This window comes from Terrapene carolina, unplaced genomic scaffold (genome assembly GCF_002925995.2).
Source record: "Terrapene carolina triunguis isolate 2854851 unplaced genomic scaffold, T_m_triunguis-2.0 Scaffold662, whole genome shotgun sequence".
Lineage (NCBI taxonomy): Eukaryota > Metazoa > Chordata > Testudines > Emydidae > Terrapene > Terrapene triunguis.
The window spans coordinates 1,751,136-1,771,132 of NW_020665013.1; the positions used below are offsets into that span (position 1 = coordinate 1,751,136).

The 19,997-nt window shown below is 43.3% G+C and overlaps 1 protein-coding gene across 2 annotated transcripts in view; it reads left to right on the plus strand.

Moving 5' to 3' along the window:
• Positions 1-19,795, plus strand: part of SPPL2B (signal peptide peptidase like 2B) — a 109,411-nt gene extending 89,616 nt beyond the window's left edge. The window contains exons 13-15 of one of the 2 annotated variants that reach the window (XM_024216595.2): positions 1,152-1,229; positions 13,778-13,938; positions 16,747-19,795. In XM_024216595.2, coding sequence (XP_024072363.1) covers positions 1,152-1,229; positions 13,778-13,938; positions 16,747-17,061 — 554 coding nt within the window. In that variant the 3' untranslated portion in view covers positions 17,062-19,795. Of the gene's footprint in view, positions 1-1,151; positions 1,230-13,777; positions 14,006-16,746 lie in introns of both variants that reach the window. The other variant, XM_024216596.1, reaches the window with a different exon arrangement.
• The last annotated feature ends 202 nt before the right edge of the window (positions 19,796-19,997 follow it).

The following is a 19,997-nucleotide window of genomic DNA, read 5'->3' on the forward strand; positions in this document are numbered from 1 at the left end:
TTAACCATATAAATAGCTGATATTTTAATTGTGCTAAAATTTAGCCTTAATGATCTCTTGTTTCATTGGGTACACAGGTTAATTGTGTTCTGTGTATTTTTTTTTTTAATCCTCTTAGAGTTTTAAATTTGTGGCCTTTCAGTTTCATTGGTCTGAAATTTCTGCTGGTCTTAATTCAAAATTGTTAGGTTTTTTTTTTTCCATTTCATCAAAATTGATACACTCATTTTTGAATAATGTTTAAATTTTTTTAAGTTTATTATAGTCCTATAAGAAATTTTGCACACAGATAACAGTGAGAGAAGATAGTAATGTCACAATTGGCTTGTCTAATTGATCTTGCTGGGATCTAAATAGTAAGCAGAGTTTCAAGAAAATTAGTACAATAGGTATGTGGGTGAGGTAATATCTTTTATTGGACCAACTTCTGAGAGAGACTAGTTTTGAGCTTACACAGAGCTCTACTTGATAACCCAGGGACCCCCCTGAAGAAGAGCTCTGTGTAAGCTCAAAAGCTTGTCTCTCTCACCAATAGAAGCTGGTCCAATACAAGATATTATCTCACCCACCTTCTCTCGCTAATATCCTGGGACCTACAATGGAGATGAGCATTAATGAGGAAAATTTCATATGCTCATTCTGAACTCTGCTATTCATATTTTGATTATTAATTGGAGATGTTGTCAAGTCCGCTGAAGAAAATTTGAGTTGTTAATAATTTGGGCTGCTCTGTACAGTAATATGGCCCAGATCTTGAACTGAGCCTTAAGGACACAGATATAAGCCATAAATTACCACTATATGCACTAATATAGAAATCTACAATGCAAAGGGCACAAGTTATGGTTGCTGTCACTGTTAATGCTGCTTCTATGCAGTTCTTTACATTGCATATGGACTGTCTGTTGTTTACTGGAGTAGTGTTTACTTACAGATGTCAAGTTTCTTATTCAATAGTTTATGTAGAAGTGCATATCTTCTGTTCCATGAGTTGTGCATGCTCGTGAATCATATCAGGATGGTAGGGCACAGCTTATTAGGCACAGTGGTGGGCCATCTTATAAACACCTAGATAGGGCACTACATTCTGTACGTCTTACAATTAGTGTGTATGTGTTTAAAAACTGCTTAACTTTTCTTTACTTCCCTAGGCTTACTGGTAGCCTACTGCCATAGATTTGATATTCAGGTGCAATCCTCCAGAGTCTATTTTGTAGCCTGCACTATAGGTATGTATGACCCTGGTATTTCTACACAGCAGCTAGTGCAGTCCCTGGAAAAGCAAAGCCAGAGCTCTCATATTACATAGCTTGCTTTTCAACTCTTATCTTGCTTTCAACAATCAAGCAGTGAAGCAGTTTAAAATAAATAAATAAAAACTGTACTACTTTTGAGGTTAGACCTTCGAACCCTAGCTCATCTAGCATAACACATGTCTGAGCTGCTTTACCTGTCCAAACTAGAACGTAAACCCTTTGTTATGATTTACACCCTCACCAGAACCCTTTGGTTGAATTACAGTGGTTTTATGTATGCTTGGGATACACTTATTCTTTCTTATCATTGTAATTTTCTTGTTAGTGAACCTTTCAAATTGCATTTATTACATGAGAGAATTCAAGTTTAGTGCTTGTCGTCTTGACTTCAGTCTTAAACTGTGTGCCTGCAAAAAATCTGTAATTGACCTCTGTTAAATTAAATTAAATTGTGGAGACGATAGTGTCTTCATAGATACTATTAGCTTTCTTTTAAAAGTCTGATTTTTTTTGACAACACTGAGGGCAGGTCTACACTAAAAGCGCTACATCAGCGCTGTAGCACATCTTGTAAAGATGCTCTATGCCGACGGGAAAGCACTTTCCCATCAGCATAATTACACCACCTCCACGAGAGACAAAAGCTATGTTGGTGTGGACAGCGCTTAAGTCGCTGTAACTTGCATTGCTCAGGGGGGTGTCTTTTTCACACTCCGAGTGATGTAAGTTAGATCGACAGTCGGTAGTCTAGACCTGCCCTCAGTTGATTGACTAACCCAGTGAGCTACAACTTATCCTTTGTGGTTCTCTGCTAATGGAGGGGGAAGAAAGTTTCTTCAAATTTGAGATAGAGATAAGGCATTTTAAAATGATGATCTGAAAAATTAGGAGGTTCACTTTCAGGAAAGGTTGTGAATGATTTTGCCACCTCCTAATTTGATAAAACTTTGCCTCAAAGCTCAATTTTTTTTATTTTGCCCTGCATAAGGAGTGATGTCTGACACTTTTGGGAGGCTGTTGGGTTGGTTGACTTTTGGCTTTATTCAGTACATTTCATCTAACCCTAATAACTGATGACATCGAGAAAGCTGAGGTGCTTAATGCTTCTTTTGCTTCAGTTTTCACTAAAAGGTTCATGATGACCAGATACTCAACAAAATTAATATTAACAATCGGGGGAAGGAATGCAAGCCAAAATAGGGAAAGAACAAGTTAAACAATGTTTAGATAAGTTAGATATATTCATGTCTTTGGAGGACAGGATTATAATTCAAAATGATCTGGACAAACTGGAGAAATGGTCTGAAGTCAATAGGATAAAATTCAATAAGGACAAATGCAAAGTACTCCACTTAGGAAGGAACAATCAGTTGCACACATACAAAATGGGAAATGACTGCCTAGGAAGGAGTACTGCTGAAAAGGATCTGGGGGCCATAGTGGACCACAAGCTAAATATGATTCAACAGTGTAACACTGTTGCAAAAAAAGCAAACATCTTCCTGGGATGTATTAGCAGGAGTGTTGTAAGCGAGACATGAGAAGTAATTCTTCCGCTCTATTCCACACTGATTAGGCCTCAACTGGAGTATTGTGTCCAGTTCTGGGTGCCACATTTCAGGAAAGATGTGGACAAATTGGAGAAAGTCCAGAGAAGAACAACAAAAATGATTAAAGGCTAGAAAACATGACCTATGAGGGAAGATTGAAAAAATTGGGTTGGTGTAATCTGGAAAAGAGAAGACTGAGAGGGGACATAAGAGTTTTCAAGTACCTAAAAGGTTGTTACAAGGAGGAGGGAGAAAAAATATTGTTCTTAACTTCTGAGGATAGGACAAGAAGCAATGGGCTTAAATTGCAGCAAGAGAGGTTTAGGTTGGACATTAGAAAAAACTTCGTAACTGTCAGGGTGGTTAAGCACTGGAATAAATTGCCTAGGGAGGTTGTGAAATCTCCATCATTGGGGATTTTTAAGAGCAGGTTATACAAACACCTGTCAGGGATGGTCTAGATAATAGTCCTGCCATGAGTGCAGGGGACTGGACTAGATGACATCTCGAGGTCCCTTCCAGTCCTATGATTCTATGTCAGCAGAGCCTGATGAAATTCATCCTGTGGTACTTAAGGAACTAGCTGAAGCAGTCTTGGAGCTGTTAGCAATTACCTTGAGTACTCCTGGAGGACGGAAAAAGTTCCGAAAGACTGGAGATGGGCAAACATAGTATCTATCTTTAAAAAGGGGAACAAGGAGGAACCATGGAATTATAGACCAGGCAGCCTGACTTCAACACCTGGAAAGATACTGGAGCAAATTATTAAACAATCAGTTTGTAAGCACCTGGAGGATAATAGGGTTATAAGGAATAGTCAGCATAGATTTGTCAAGAACAAATAATGCCAAACCAACTTAATTTCCTTCTTTGATAGGATTACTGACCTAGTGGATGGGGGAAAGCAGTAGTGATATACCTTCATTTTATAAGTTTGACATTGTTCCGCATGACATTCTCATAAGCATACTCTTTACATGAAATTACTATAAGTTATCAATAGTTTGCTGGCAAATTGAGGGGGGCACATCTAGTAGGGTCCTGCAGGGATTGGTCCTGGGTGCAGTGCTGTTCAATAGTTTCATTAATGACTTGGATATGGTGTAAAGCGTATGCTTATAAAATCTGCAGATTACACTGAGCTGGGAGGGGTTGCAAGCACTTTGGAGGACAGGTTCAAAATTCAAAATGACCTTGACAAATTGGAGAATTGGTCTAAATTCAACAAGATGAAATTCAGTAAAGACAAGTGCAGAGTACTTCACTTAGGAAGGAAAAATCAAATGCACAACTACAAAATGGGGAATAACTGTCTAGGTGGTAGTACTGCTAAAAAGGATCTGAAGGTTATAGTGGATCACAAACTGAATATCAGTCATCAATGTGATCCAGCTGTAAAAAAGGCTAATATGATTCTGGGGTGCATTAACAGGAGTGTTGTAGGTAAGACACAGGAGGTAATTGTCCCACTATACTCAACACTGGTAAGATCCCAGCTGGAGTACTGTGTCTAGTTCTGGGCACCACAATTTAGGAAAGTTCTTCTTCGAGAGATGTCACTGTCGGTGCTCCACTCCAGGTCTTGGTGCGTCCCTGCACCTTCGCTCGGAGATTTTTACAGCAGTACTCGTACTGGTCACGCACGCGCAGAGCCGCCGCCCTCCCCCCTCTCTCCCCCGCTGCTCCTCCCCCCGCTCTGAGTGTACCTCAATAGTACATGTGCACGACCAGTCTCCTCAGTTCCTTCTCTACTGTCCCCGGCCTGAGATGGAGCTCAGCAGACTCGTTAGAGAATTTCTTCTCTCCCTTGTTCAACTTGTTTTCCCTCTTAGTTTAGCTTACCAGTAATAGTTAGGTACCCTTTTCCCGTCTCTCTCGTCTCTTAAAAAAAAAAAAAATTTTTTGTTCCTGTCAGCACAGCCACTTGCAACATGCCTTGCTCTCCAGGTTTTAAGCGCTGCTTTAACTGTAATGATGCCATCCCTCTTTTAGATGGCCATTCTAAATGTATTAAATGTTTGGGGGAGTCCCACATCCCCCAAAAGTGTGCCCACTGCAGCAAGTTGAAATCCAGGGCACGCAAAGACAGGGAGCTGTGGCTAAAACTGCTCCTGCTGCAAAAATCTCTCGGACCAGCCTCAGACCCGGGCCCTGACTCTGCTGTACACCGCAGCCCCCCTGCTTTAAAGAAAACTTAAAAAAAAATTACTCTCTCACCCGCAAAGGGTATTCACAGGGACAAGCCTTCTCCAGGGACTGCTTCCCTCCCCGCGCTCCCCTGGCTGAGTATCTTTGATGCACCGGGCTTCTCTGGCACCATGCGAAATCCGCCTGCCGCTGCGGCGGTCACACAAACCTCCAGTGCTAAGGCTTCAGGCTTTGTTGCCTGTCTCTCACACGGCACTGTTCGGCACCACAATGGAAGCGGTGCCGACACATACTAGCCTGCCTGACCCCCTGCAGGCTCCTCTCACTCTCCCCGCACCGTCTGCCTTTGAACTATCCGGCAGTGACAGAACGCTCGGTGCAGAGGAATCCCTCCTCACAACAAATTCCTCTCACTCAGCCCTTCCCTCACAGAGGCACTGCAGCATGGCAATTCACACGCTCAAGGGACCTCCTGGTGTCACCTATCTTGCAATCACCCCTACTTAACACCTACTTCTCTCCAGACCCTCAGGCAAGGTCCGCACAGCTTTCCTCCAATGATGAGGAATCTGGGCTGCAGGGAGAATTTTTACCTTATCAGATCTCCCATCCACAGTCCCCAGTCAAGAGAGGTCATAGAAAAGCTGCCACATCCTACTCTGAGGGTCCTGCCCCATGGTGCGTTAACCCCTGGATGGTACCACCCATGCCCTTCCCACCACAGTGGCAATATTGGACTCCATGGGCTCCTTATACTCAGGACCATACTCGTTATACCAATGCAGCCAGGCGTGAGGCCTGCTCGATACCATCAGCTGACAACCCTGCCACTGACTCCAGACACCAGGCAGCCCTGTCACAAGAGCAAGCACAGCCTACCTCTAACCTGGTAGAACCAGGTGTTACGCCTGATGAAGCATTGCTTCCGCCGCCTCCTCCGACGTCTTCGGACAACTTCTCAAAATTTCAAGACCTGTTTAAAAGAACTGCCAGTGAGCTATGAATTAACCCGGAGGAAGTTCCTGAACAGCAGCATGAGCTAACTGACATCCTGCAGCCCTCTTCTTCTTCTAGAATTGCATTATCTATCAACGCAGCTCTTTTAGAACCTGCCAAGGCCATTTGACAAACCCCGACTGCAAGCCTGCCTACCTGTAAGAGAGCAGACTGAAAGTACTTTATTCCTTCCAAGGGCTCAGAATTCCTTTTCACTCGCTCAGCGCCAAACTCGCTGGTAGTAGATGCAGTTAACCAAAAGAACAAACACCATTTTCCCCACTCCACTCCCTCCGATAAGGACAGTAAGCAAGTAATTTGCTCAGGCGTAAGGTATACGCTTCTTCCACGTTGCAGTTTCGCATTGCTAATTATACAGCTGTTCTAGCAAAGTACAACCACAAAAATTACAATAAATTCATGGACTTTATTGATCACATTCCAGAAGAAAAGAAACAGTTTACAGCCATAGTTTCCAAGGGACAAATCATCTCCCGCACTGCTCTTCAAGCTGCCCTTGATGTGGCCAATACAGCAGCACGGTCCACTGCCACAGCAGTTGTGATGCGTCGAGGGTCATGGCTCTCGTCGTCTTCCTTTCCCCAGGAGGTCCAAAGTACCACTGAGGATCTCCCCTTCGACGGTGACAAACTATTTGCCTCCACCACAAATGACGTACTCCACTCCATGAAGGACTCCAGGGCAACTCTTTGGCCTTTAGGAATTCAAACCCCCTATGACCAGAAGATGACAATATAGATACCAGCCTTACCAGCGACCATGCTACCTCACATACACCCAGCAATTCCATAGATCTCACGAGCAACAGCAACGCCAGAGATCCAGATACCAACGCCACCGTCCCAACTCCTCGGCAGCGTCTCAACCCCCTCCAACCAATAAGCAAATTTGAAGCCTTGGTTGAGGGTATAGAAAACAATATTCCCACTTCAGCGTTTACACCGCCTGCCCCTATTTTTGGTCACCGCCTACGCCCATTCTCCCATCAATGGCGCAATATTACCACCGACAAGTGGGCTTTAGAGGTCCTCACAGTTGGCTATTCTATCCCTTTCCTCTCCCCGCCTCCCACCCACCCACCCTCCCCGTCCCTCTTCAGGGACCCCTCTCACAAGCAACTGTTCCTCCAAGAAGTGCAACATCTCCTTCAATTGGGGGCAGTGGATATCGTTCCTGAACAACACAGAGGGAAAGGTTTCTACTCCCATTACTTCTTAACAGAAAAGAATACCGGGGGATGGCGACCAATCCTCGACCTCAGGCAGCTAAACAAATTTATCAAAAAGCAAAAGTTCAAAATGGGATTACACTCACCACTGTAATCCCAGCGCTGGAGCAGGGCGATTGATTTTCAGCCCTCGACTTACAGGACGCTTATTTTCATGTGACTATTCACCCAGCCCACAGACGTTTTCTTTGTTTTACCCTCAGTTCGACACATTTTCAATACAGTGTGTTGCCCTTCGGCCTATCTATCACCCCCTGAGTTTTCTCCAAACTCCTAGCCGTGGTTACTGCCCGCCTCAGGAAACAGGGGGTTATAATATTTCCTTACCTCGACGATTGTCTTCTCAAAGCCTCAACGGTCGATGAAGCGCTTTGATCCACGCAGCTTACCGTCACTTGCTTCCTTTCCCTTGGCCTGCAAATAAACAAAAACAAATCCACCTTATCTCCTACCCAACAACTGGAGTTCATAGGAGCGCACCTTGATTCCCAAACGGGAATAGCGTTGCTCCCACTGGATCGTTTCAACACCATAAAACTCTGGTTACAAAACTTCACAACAGTTCCCAGGTCACTGCACGAGACTGCCTGCAACTATTAGGCCACATGGCCTTGTGTACCTTCGTGGTCAAAAATGCACGCCTATACATGAGGTGCTTCCAAGCTTCGTTGGCCACAGTTTACAGACCGAACGTACACGCTCCAAACAAGCCTCTATCTATACCCTTCAGAATCAAAGACTCCCTCTGATGGTGGACAGTTCTCTCCAACCTCTGCTCAGGCGTCCCCTTTCTCCAGGACTCCCCATCACTCATAATGACTACCGACGCATCCCTCACGGGATGGGGAGCGCACATGTCCCACCAAAGCCTCCCTACATATAAACGTCCTAGAACTGCAAGCCATATGCAATGCCTGCCGTCACTTCCTTCCATTTATTCAGAACCAACATGTTCGGATAATAACAGACAACATCACATGCATGTTCTATGTCAACAGGCATGGAGGGGCTCATTCTCATTCACTTTGTACGGAAGCCATGAAGCTCTGGAATTGGTGCCTCACAAACAACATCCAGATATCAGCCGCCTATCTTCCCGGGGCCCTGAATACCACCGCGGACGAACTAAGTCAGTGGTTCTCAAACTTTTGTCCTGGTGACCCCTTTCACACAGCAAGCCTCTGAGTGTAACCCCCTTTATAAATTAAAAACACTTCTTTTATATTTAACACTATTTATAAATACTAGAGGTGAAGCGGGGTTTGGGGTAGACGCTGACAGCTCGCAAGCCCCCATGTAATAACCTCATGACCCCCTGAGGGGTCTTGACCCCCAGTTTGAGAAGCCCTGAACTAAGCAGACGTTTTCCCTGGGATACGAATGGGAGATAAACGACATGATCATATGCAATATATTCCGCGTTTGGTGCTATCCAACCGTGGACCTCTTTGCAACTGCAAAGAACAAGAAATGTCCCGAATTTTGCTCCAGAGAGGGATTGGGCAAACATTCCCTAGGAGATGCATTCCTGATCTTATGGGCTCAACACTTAATGTATGCTTTTCCCCCAATACCGGTTCTTCACAGAGTTCTGACAAAGATACGAACAGATCATGCCAGGGTAATTCTGATTGCCCTGTCGTGGCCCAGACAACCGTGGCTTCCGTTCCTCACCAGAATGTCAATTCGCCCACCGATTTTCATTGCCCCTCACTCCGAATCTCCTATCACATCAACACGACCGATTTCTTCACCCCAACCTGTCCATGCTTCACCTCAAAGCTTGGTTCCTACATGGTTCTTCCAAAATGAACTAGCATGCTCTGAGCAGGTTCAAAGAGTGTTCCTACATAGCAGAACACAATCTACTCGCATCACCTATCTCCGAAAGTGGAAATGATTCACACAATGGTGCTCAACGAAACAACTCCCTCCTACTTCTGTATCTCTTCTGCCCATACTCGACTACCTATTAGACCTTAAACAATGTGGCCTTTCTTTCAGCTCCATCAAGGTCCACTTAGCTGCTATTACAACTTTTCATTACAAGATCGACGATACCTCTGTTTTTGCTCATCCAATCACCAAGCATTTTCTCAAAGGGCTCCAATCCCTATACCCAGACATTAAACCTCCTACCCCTCCGTGGGACCTTCACTTAGTATTATCCTGCTTAACTCAACAACCATTCGAGCCCCTAGCCACTTGCTCCCTCTTACACCTCTCTATGGAAACAGCATTCTTAGTGGCAATCACCTCCACCAGACATGCAGGAGAAATAGCAGCTCTCATGGCGGACACACCGTACACACTATTTTTTAAGGACAAGGTTACCCTCCGACTACACCCCAAATTTCTTCCAAAGGTGCATTCGTTATTCCACATCAGTGAGCCGATACACCTACCAATCTTCTTTCCTAAATCACATGCAAACTCTTTTGAATCCACAATGCATACGTTAGATGTATGCAGTGCTTTGTCCTTCTATTTGGATAGAACCAAGCCCTTTAGAAACTCTTCTAGACTCTTTGTCTCCATTGCGGAGCGCTCCAAAGGGACACCTATTTCTACCCAGAGACTTTCATACTGGATTTCTGACTGTATCCTGCTGTGCTATCAAATAAAGAAAGTTACGCCTCCAGCCAGCATCAGAACTCACTCCACTAGGTCTGTGACTACCTCCATGGCTTTTCTACGTGAAGTTCCTCTGGATGACATCTGTAAAGCAGCCACTCGGACTTCTGAACACACATTTGTTAAGCATTATGCCCTTACTCAAGGCCCTCACTCTGATGCACGATTAGGCAGAGCTGTATTATCTACTGCATTCCTACCGAATCCGAAGTCCCTACCTCCTTGAGACACACTGCTTTTAAGTCACCTGGAGTGGAGCACCCACAAGGATATCTCTCTCTCGAAGAGGTGGTTACTCACCCTGTGCAGTAACTGAGGCCTTGGCTACACTCGGGAATTCACAGCGCTGCCGCGGCAGCGCTGTGAAGCGCGAGTGTAGTCACGCCGCCAGCGCTGCGAGAGAGCTCTCGCAGCGCTGTATGTACTCCACCTCTCCGAGGGGAGTAGCTTGCAGCGGTGCGAGTGAGCGTGCAACGCTGCAGGCTCTGATCACACTGGTGCTTTACAGCACTGCACTCGCTGCGCTCGGAGGGGGGGTGTTTTCACACCCCTGAGCGCAGCAAGTTGCAGCGCTGTACAGCGCCAGTGTAGCCGAGGCCTGAGGTTCTTCGAGATGAGTGTCCCTGTGGGTGCTCCACTACCCAACCTCCTCTCCTCTACTTTAGAGTTGGATAGCCTCCGTTGTAGAGAAAGAACTGAGCAGACCGGTCGTGCACACGTACTATTAAGGTACACTCAGAGTGGGGGGGCAGGCTCTGCACATGCATGACCAGTACGAGTACTGCTGTAAAAATATCCGAGTGAAGGCTCAGGGACGCACCAACAGCTGGAGTGGAGCACCCACAGGGACACTCGAAGAACGTCAGTTACTGCACAGGGTGAGTAACCTCCTCTTGTGGACAAATTGGAAAGAGTCTAGAGGAGAGCAACAAAAATGATAAATGTTAAACTGGGCATGTTTAGTCTTGAGAAAAGAAGAGTGAGGGGGGACCTGATAGCCCTTAATATATTGGAAGACTTATTATAAAGAGGACGGTGATCAGTTGTTCTCCATTTCCACTGAAGGTAGGCCATGAAGTAATTGGCTTAATTTGCAGCAACGGAAATTTAGGTTAGATATTGGTGACAACTTTTTAACTATAAGGATGGTTAAGTTCTGGAAGAGGCTTCCAAGGGAGATTGTGGAGTCCCCATCATTGGAAGCTTTTAAAAACAAGTTGGACAAAAACTTGTCAGGGATGGCCTAGGTCTGCTTGGTCCTGCCACAAAGCAGGGGGCTGGACTTGATGACTTCCCAAGGTCCCTTCCAGCCCTACATTTTTATGATTCTATATGAAGTATATGTAGTCTGTAAAATCTACAAATCATCTTAGATGGAGTTAAGGATTACTGCAGCCTATGGTCAGACTTCCAACTCTGCAGACTCCCTAAAGGAAATTCTTAAGACAGCGAGGCCTTAAGCTATTTCCAGTTGAAGGCTCCAAAACGCTTTAGGAAAAACTACTGTAGGGATTCCTACAAGAGTTGCTAGCTCCAAAGGGACTCCTAAAATGACTTGAGCTACCTTGCTGCTGCATTTCCATTCACAGGTTTGGGGTGTTTAAATGTAATCTTTAAATTTGAATTTCTTGACTAAAGCTACACTTATTCTGCTGTGGTATTCTCTTAAATCAGCCTTGCAAATTAGACATGAAATGTACTAGCCTAGATACGGAATTACTTGCATACCCTTTGCCATAACAACTGGATAAACAATATATTGCCTCCCAACAGTAAAATATTTGCCTTGTATGGGTAGAATTTTGCATGTCTGCTTTAAGTTATAGATTAGCATTTATAACCTTAACTTCAAGTGATTGAAGCTTTTTGTCTGGCTATTTTATTTATCTTCCTGCACCAGAAATAAGCCCACAAACTTGCACCTTGCAAGCTTTTAAAGGTCTTTTGTATTTGTTAATATTTTCTGCAAATATATAAATGTTTCAATGAGTAGTAACATTCTAACGGCGGGCACTCACCCCTTGAGCACCTTCTGCTGTTGTGTGGTATTGTAGACCTTTTCCCACTCCTTGCACCCTCAACGTCGCTTGGCGGGTCTTCAGTGCCTTGGCCCTCCAGCAGGCTCACAGAATCAAAACAAACCCATTCTGGAGTAGCAAAAGTCCAAAAACTATCTGCCCTCCCCAGAGGTGAAAGTAAGCCGGTACGGTCTGGTACGGCATACCGGCAAGAGCCAGTATGCCGTGCCAGACCGGACCGGCTTCCCCGGCGGTGATTTAAAGGGCCCGGGGCTCCCCGCAGCAGCCGGTGATCGGTGGGGGAATCCAGGCATGCCCACTATGCTGTGTTCCAACCCAGGGACCCTATAAACAGCAGCCATATGCACTCACTTCTGTTTGATGCTGCTAATTCCCTGGGCCTCTTCCCACGTAGCCCATTTATCGTCATCCCTTACCTCAGGTTAAAGTTCTCAGCTCTTCTCTCTCACAGCTTAAGCAAATACAGCCAGAAATAAACACTGGTGATTCCTTGAGCTCCTTTGGCCAGAGAGGAGCACCTTCCTTGCCCCTCTGGTCTCAGCCAGGAACTGTCCTGCTAAGGTCCTGCACCTCCTTTTATCTGAGCCTGCTGGGCTCTGACTGGCTGCTTCCGTGAGACCTCTGTAGGCAGGCCTGGAGGACCCATCTTCACTGTTCCTTTCCTAGAGCAGGGTGTAGTAGGATCCAGGGGCCTCCAGCAAGGGGCCACAGAGGGCCTGGTATACCCCATCACAAACACAACTAGGTATCTGTTTAATGATGTTGCAGTGATGCCCAGGAATGTGAGTGAAAAGCCAAGCACTTCCAAATCACAAGAAGTGCTGGTTATAGTGATCAGGAAGTATTTATTTGTTTTAATTAAAATATTGTATGGTTTAAATACAAGACCTTTTTTGCCTTTTTTTTTTTTTTTTAAACTCAAGTGATTTAATAAAATGTTTCATTGATTTATTTTGCCTTTGTAAAATTGTTCTAGACACTGAGTTAATTGTACCACAAATACTGCACAATTGTCCTCTTTCACTGAAAGACAACATCTCATAGTCTAGCACAGGGGTGAGAAAACTTTTTGGCCCGAGGGCCACATCTGGGTATGGAAATTGTATGGCAGGCTCATGAAATTGGGGGTTGGGGTGGGGGATGGGGTAAGGGCTCCGGCTGGGGGTGCGGGCTCTGGGGTGGGGCTGGGGATGAGGGGATGGGAGTGCAGAAGGGTGCTCCAAGCTGGGACAGAGGGGTTCAGAGGGTGGGAGGGGGATCAGGGCTGGGGCAGGGGGTTGGGGTGTGGGAGGAGGTCAGGGGTGCAGGCTCCAGGCGCCACTTACTTGAAGCAGCTCCCGGAAACAGCGGCATGTTCCCCTTCTGGATCCTACGCGGAGGTGTGGCTAGGCAGTTCTGCGTGCTGCCCCGTCTGCAGGCGCCGCCCCTGCAGCTCCCACTGGCTGTGAACCGCAGCCAATGGGAGCTGCGGGGGCGGTGCTTGGGGCGGGGGCAGCGTGCGGAGCCCCCTGGCTGCCCCTACCACATAGGAGCCGGAGGAGGGACATGCCACTGCTTCTGGGAGCCCCACAGCGGAGCAGGGCACGCCCCTGACCCCACTCGTCAGCGGGAACTTAAGGGCCTGATGAAAACATCTGAAGGGCCGGATGCGGCCCCTGAGCCGTAGTTTGCCCACCCCTAAGTCTAGCAGATAATCTTTCCATGTTTAGCAAAGAGTAATCCTGAACGAATGTTGGACACAGAGTGGTGGTATTTAGGGAAGTCTGCAAAGCACTATAAAAGCAGCTTCATACTACTAACTGAAGGAAGCTATCATTAGAATGTTTTTCTAGATAATTGTGCTACCATTCTTGACCAGAGCTATATCTGAATTATTTTCTTTTGTTATTTTTTATCTCCTTTTAGCATATGGCATTGGCCTTCTGGTGACCTTTGTAGCCTTGGCATTGATGCAGATGGGTCAGCCAGCTCTGCTCTACTTGGTGCCCTGTACTCTTATCACTAGCTTTGCTGTGGCCCTTTGGCGTAAGGAGCTTGCAATGTTCTGGACGGGCAGCGGCTTTGCGGTGAATACCAGTTTGATATGAGTGTCTTCAAGAAATACTAATATTATAAATCCTAAATAGAATTAAAGTTGAGTAAAATATTGTAGTACTATCCAACAATACAAAGAACTTGATATTCTGCATTCATTTAATGTTCATGTTTTGGTCCTAAAGAGTCTTTTCAGGCTTTAGCCATTGTATAACATGAGCCTTAGAATTTTCTACTTTAATGTTTGTAGCCACTAAAATTAACCAGTATAAAGTAGATCAGTCCCTACCTATCCACCCTGACCCTGCTCTAAGTCTTGGTATTTGTGACAAATAGCTTTATTGTATGTTTTATTAATTATAACTTCATCAGGTGACTTCCATGAATATGAAGAATTGTAAGGATCTTTTTGCAGGTTAACAAAAGGAGTTAAGGAGGTAGGGAGTTAATTTAGGATCTTAAATTGTCACCTTTAGGCTAATTTGTTAAATTCTTTGTTGCAAGTTAAATGCATCCATTATGAAGGGAGTAGATACCTCATAGTAAGGGATAATTCATTGAGCAGATATTTAATATAAGGGTAAAGATGCAGCAAATCAATTCAAGATCCTGCAGAAAGAGACTAGATTTTTCATAGGGTGTCCCACAAGCTTCTGAAACGTTCTGGTTTTTCACTTAAGTCAAAACACTTGTGGATTTGGATTTTTGTATTTGTTTTTGTTTTAGAACTATTATTTTTTTTGTTCAAAATGTATTGCCGTACAGAGTATAATTTATTGTGTGTTCACCAGGAAACACTGCCCAGTGGAATGAGAGTTCAGTGTGATAAACAGTATTTGGAGTGAAGAGACAAGTCCAGTATCAAAGCAGTTCTTTTGCTATGAGTGAATGTTAGTCAATTCATCGATTTCATGATAAACTCAGGCCTTGTCTATACTACAAAGGGTTTGCCAATATAACTATATCAGCATAACTATACTGGCAAACCCACCTAGTGGAGACATAGCTTATACTGACAGGAGTTCTTTTGCTGATATAGCTTATACCAGTTCCCTGATTGAACTGAGCTATCTGTATAACTGTGTCTACACTTGGACTTTTGCCAGCATAGCTATGGGTTGTGATTTTTTTTCATATGCCCAGCTGGCATAGTTATACTGGCAACATTTGGAAGTGTACACCCAGGCCTCACTCAGAACACTAAGTTACTATGAAAAATCCTCCCCTCGGAGAATTATGCAACTATTGGGTCAGAAGCTGGAAGAAATAACACCAGCACACTTTAAAAAACAAACACTTTAGTCCTTGATTATTTTCATGGCCCCAGAATGTTTCTACAAAAGTCTCTCTTTTTTTTTTTTTTTTTTTTTAAATATAGTCACCTTATTCTGTAGGCAGTTCAAGGTATGAGAATGGGGAGAAAATGAATAACCATAAAGATACATTGTGGAATGAAAAAGGGTCTCTTCCTTTGTTTAAATCCTGCTGATACTCACAATTTGTATTTAGTATCTATATCCCTTTGATAGACAAACTTTTCATATCTGAAGGCCACATTGGAAACTTGTTGGGAGCAAAACTGCAGCTGATTTGTGTAAAAGAAAGCCGTCGCTAACATCCTTAGAAAGGGGTGCAGCCCATTGCAGATCAGTGCAACGTGGGTGTTCAGATGAAGATAGTTTGTTAGAATCTGTATTCTCTACATTGAGGTTAATGATGGCTATAGAGTGGGCTTTTCCCATCTCTGGTCTACACAAATGCCAGGCACAGAGCTAATAGGCAGGTTGAGTTTGAGTTGATAATGCATAGGAAGCTTGACCTTTAAGTTTGAAGAAGCTTGTTGGAATTAAATGTACAAGTCAAATGGCAATTCAGGTAGGAAGAGCATATATAGAAATGATAGACAAGGGCTGAAAGGAGGAGAGGTCACTTTCTATTTAAGAGAACATACTACAGGAACCAGATGAGCCCTCATGATGCAAATGGAAAAAATGAAACACAGTGGAGAAAACCAATAGACCATCTTACAGGTAGTCTGTTAAAGACACCTAATCATGGGGAAGACCAGAGCAAATCACTGGTAAAGGATTTAAAACAAATAGCTACTGCTATCCAGATTTTTGTGACATTATCTGTATTGAATGTGTATCCCTTAAATTTGATTACTCTCCAGTAGAAAGGAAAAGTCAGAGATAGGACCTAATGGGTAGAGCTTGGGACAGGGGTTTAATTTCTCATCTCGGTACTTAACATATCTTATACCTCAGTTCCTCAACTGTAAAATGAGAATAAAATGTCTTAGGGGAATTGTGAAGCTTAATTAATGTTAAAATACTTTGAGATCCGGTGAACTGTGCCAGAAAAGTTCCAGCTGTTATTTATTATTAGTAAGGATGGGAAGCAACTATCACCATGGCAGGTAAACAGGAAGAGAGCTGAGAGTGCTTCCTATATCAGTCAGAGATAATGAGCCTATAGGCTTTAAACATTTAATTAGATTCGTCAGAGAGCATTCTCCCACTGTGTTTGTTACTCAGTGGGACCTGCCCAGAGAATAGATGTGCAAATCTTTCAACAATTAGGGATGATTTGAATTAACTGCAGTTGCGCAGCAAGTAATCCTTCTCCTTTCAATGTGCTTCAGTTCATATTTTTGAACTCCTTCACCAAAAGGCCATTGTGTAATTGCTGTTGGCCATTCAGTATAATGATTGGTCTCCTGTAAAAACTAGCTGGTTTTGAGAAATTATGGTTTAAGTTGCTCTTAGTAGCAATAATAGCTCTTATTACTCACTTCACATCATCCTAAAAATGATTTTTATTTTTTTATTTTCTTACAGAAAGACCTACCTCATCCTCCCTTGGTGCTGGCTCCTGTCAGCTGCCCCAACCCCCCCAAAGATACGAATGCACCAGCATCTCAACAAGAAGCAGAACAACAAATGACCAATCCCACGCTCCATGCAGATGATCGAAATAATCCTTCCCTGTGTGCAGAGGAGCTGCCTAACTTGAATACCAAGGAGCTGACCAATCCCAGGATGCGAGCAGAACAGCCACAAATTTCCATCCCACAAATAGAACAACAAACCAGTCAGAACAAGGATGACCCTGAAAGCAAGAGCCTAACAGTAGAAAAGAACCAGCTGGATTAGATGATGAAATAGGAAATCCTTTTTCCCCCCTGCCCGCCCGCGTCCCCATCTCCAAACCTCCCCACATAAAATCAGAAAACCAGTATGTAGACTGGTTCAGTAGTGTTCACATTCATTGAGGAACCTCACTGGGAATCTGATCATCAAATGCAAGGATATTCTGCCTTTGACTTCAGATACAGCTATACATTTCAAACAGCTTTCTGAAATATGGTGCTTTACAAAAATTCTGATGTATGAATTTCAGTGATCATTTTATTAGTTGGATGCCTTTTACCTTTCCTATTTCATTACACTAGGGTAATATTAAGAATTTTTATTTATACAGTACTCTGGGCTTGTGTGGCTGTTGTGCTGCTTTAGTATGGTGTAGATTAATGTGGAGGAAAAGCATTGGACAAGTCTGCTACAATGCTAAGCAGGGAGAAATACTGTAGTTTTATAGATACTTTTAAATTTCTGCTTGTAAAAGGCATTGATGCAAGTGAATGGTTTAGTATAAATTGACACTCAAGAAATGTTGAGCACTGGTTAAATTACCAGCCTTCTGCAAGGATTTGTTTTCCATGGTGCATTAAATGCATCTCTTTCCTCAACATTTTTTTTCCACTTCCAGGTGCCTGGGTTGAATGATATTCTAGATGAAAAGGCAGGATGCATGGATCTCCAGTAAGCACTGTGAGCACTCCTATGAACTCTAGGATCGGTCTTTGAAATAAAATGTTCACTGAGTGGACCTTGCAGAATAATACACAGTAGACAAGCTTACTCGAAGTATCTTTGATGTTTTGTTTGGTTTTTAAAAGCACCCCACATCCTTATTTACCAGATAAATCAGATCATAAATAGTAACATTCTGCACAACTTAGTGATCTGGCAGAATGGTCTGCAGGAGACTTTAAGGACTGACTTTGATTTAGGAAGTTCAGCAGGTTTCTTTGAATCTCTACTTACTATTATTTTTATGAATATAGCTTTGATTTCTATGGGTTTGTCTACATTACAAATATTTTGCTGGTCTTGCTATACCAGTATAGCTATGTTGACAAAAACCTCTAGTGTAAATGCAGCATATGCACACGGAAGGGTTTTTTCAGTTGGCATAGTAACACCACCTCCCCAAATTATGTTAGCTATGCCGACTGAAGCACTCTTCTGTTGTCATAGCTGCATCTACACTTGGGGTTTATAGCAGTGTCGACTGCAGGGAGGGGGTTCTTACCCTTGGTCAACATAGCTATGCTGAGAAAACTTTATAGTGCAGACTTGGCCTATTGTTGAAGAAAAGTCTGAAGTTCTCTTCAAAGGAGAGCGTGTGGTGCAGCTGTTCATGGTTTGCAACCTCTTTATAACTGGTCAGCTGCCACAAGTCAGGTTTTGTTTTTGTCCTATGAGTGTTCAAAGTGTGACCTGCAAGGTTTTAGAATGAGGCCATAGCCACCTTCACTCATGCTAGAACTGCGGAATAGATGCCCTACCATGCAATGGGAGAGCTGCATCTCCACAATGAAGTTTAGGGAGACTACAGTCTATTCAGCTTTAACAAGATTAGGTGCAACTGCACTTCATACATTGCCAGTGCAGCTTTTCAGTATCCAAAACGTGGGCATCTCTTGTGCAACCTGACTCGTTTCTTTGCACACCTGTTGCACATGCAGAGGGGCAAAGTAGTCAGATTAACTTTTGTTAATTATAAATATTATGTAGAATCTATTCTGTTTAAGAATTTACTGATCAAAGCCATTTGATTTATTTCTAAGACATGCACATTCTTTATTTTAATTATAAACATTCCAATCCATTCAAAAAAACCTTGCATTTTAAATGCAATTAACAAGGTTTTCAGGAACCTGTTAATATCCTGGAAATAGAATATAATCTCCAACTCAATGGGGAGGGCCATCCCTCTGCCACTCAATAAATACAGTTCTTCTGAGAGAAGAATTATTGCAAGACATATAGTGTGACACTTTCAAGAGTATAGTCTTAATGGACCCAAAAAATGTATTAATATTAAGCTCCAGTTGGCCTTTTGGATCAAGTTTTGAAAGCCTTTCAGTTGGCAGCTGTACGTGATGATTCTGTTTCTGTTTTCCGTCCTTTGAGTAGGCCTTCTGAAAGTTTATGCTGTATCTTTTAGACTGTAACTGCTTTCCTTCTACTGTTTCATGTTAAGTGGACAATATTCGTTTTCCAGAATATTAGAGGCTTTCTGTAAAACTACACTATGGGTTCAGAAGTTTACCATCTTCTGTCTAAGCCTTGATGACCTTAACTGGGCTCTGTCTGCCAAGTTGACTCAACTCTGGCTGAAATGATGGTGAGTTTCTTGAAAGGTTTTCTGAGTCCTAAAGTCTGTAGTGTGTTCAGATTTGGTTTTCAGATTAACTGAATGCAACATGTTTTGAACAGTACTAAAGAGATTTTACCTATTTTATTTCCTCTTCTCCTTTATGAGCAGTGTTGCTTTTGCTGAGGGTAAACTGAACCAGCTTTTAGTCATGCAGAGTGACAGAGATGCTTGTGTTGGACACTTCAGCCAGCTGGATGATGCCTTAATTTAAGCCATTTTATAAATATGTATATTAAACATTTATTAAAAAAAAACTGTTTAAATAATAAACTTGACAGACAAATGCCAGGAAATTCAAAGTTGAGGCTGATGTGTCATGACATTTGAATTTCCTTTTGCCTTGATTCTCTTTCAACCATAACATTAAACATAATTTTTATATATCTAATATTCAACCTGTTTTATTTGGTGATAAAGTATTAAGTTTTATCAAACTTCCTGAAACATACATTTCTTTTCATTTGCTGTCGTGTTGCTTCCAGAGGTGAAACAGAGGTCTGATGGGAGAACGTAGACCATCATGTTGCCTGTAACTAAATTGAAAAGAAAGAATTCAGAGCATTATAACTAACTTGTAGTAAGC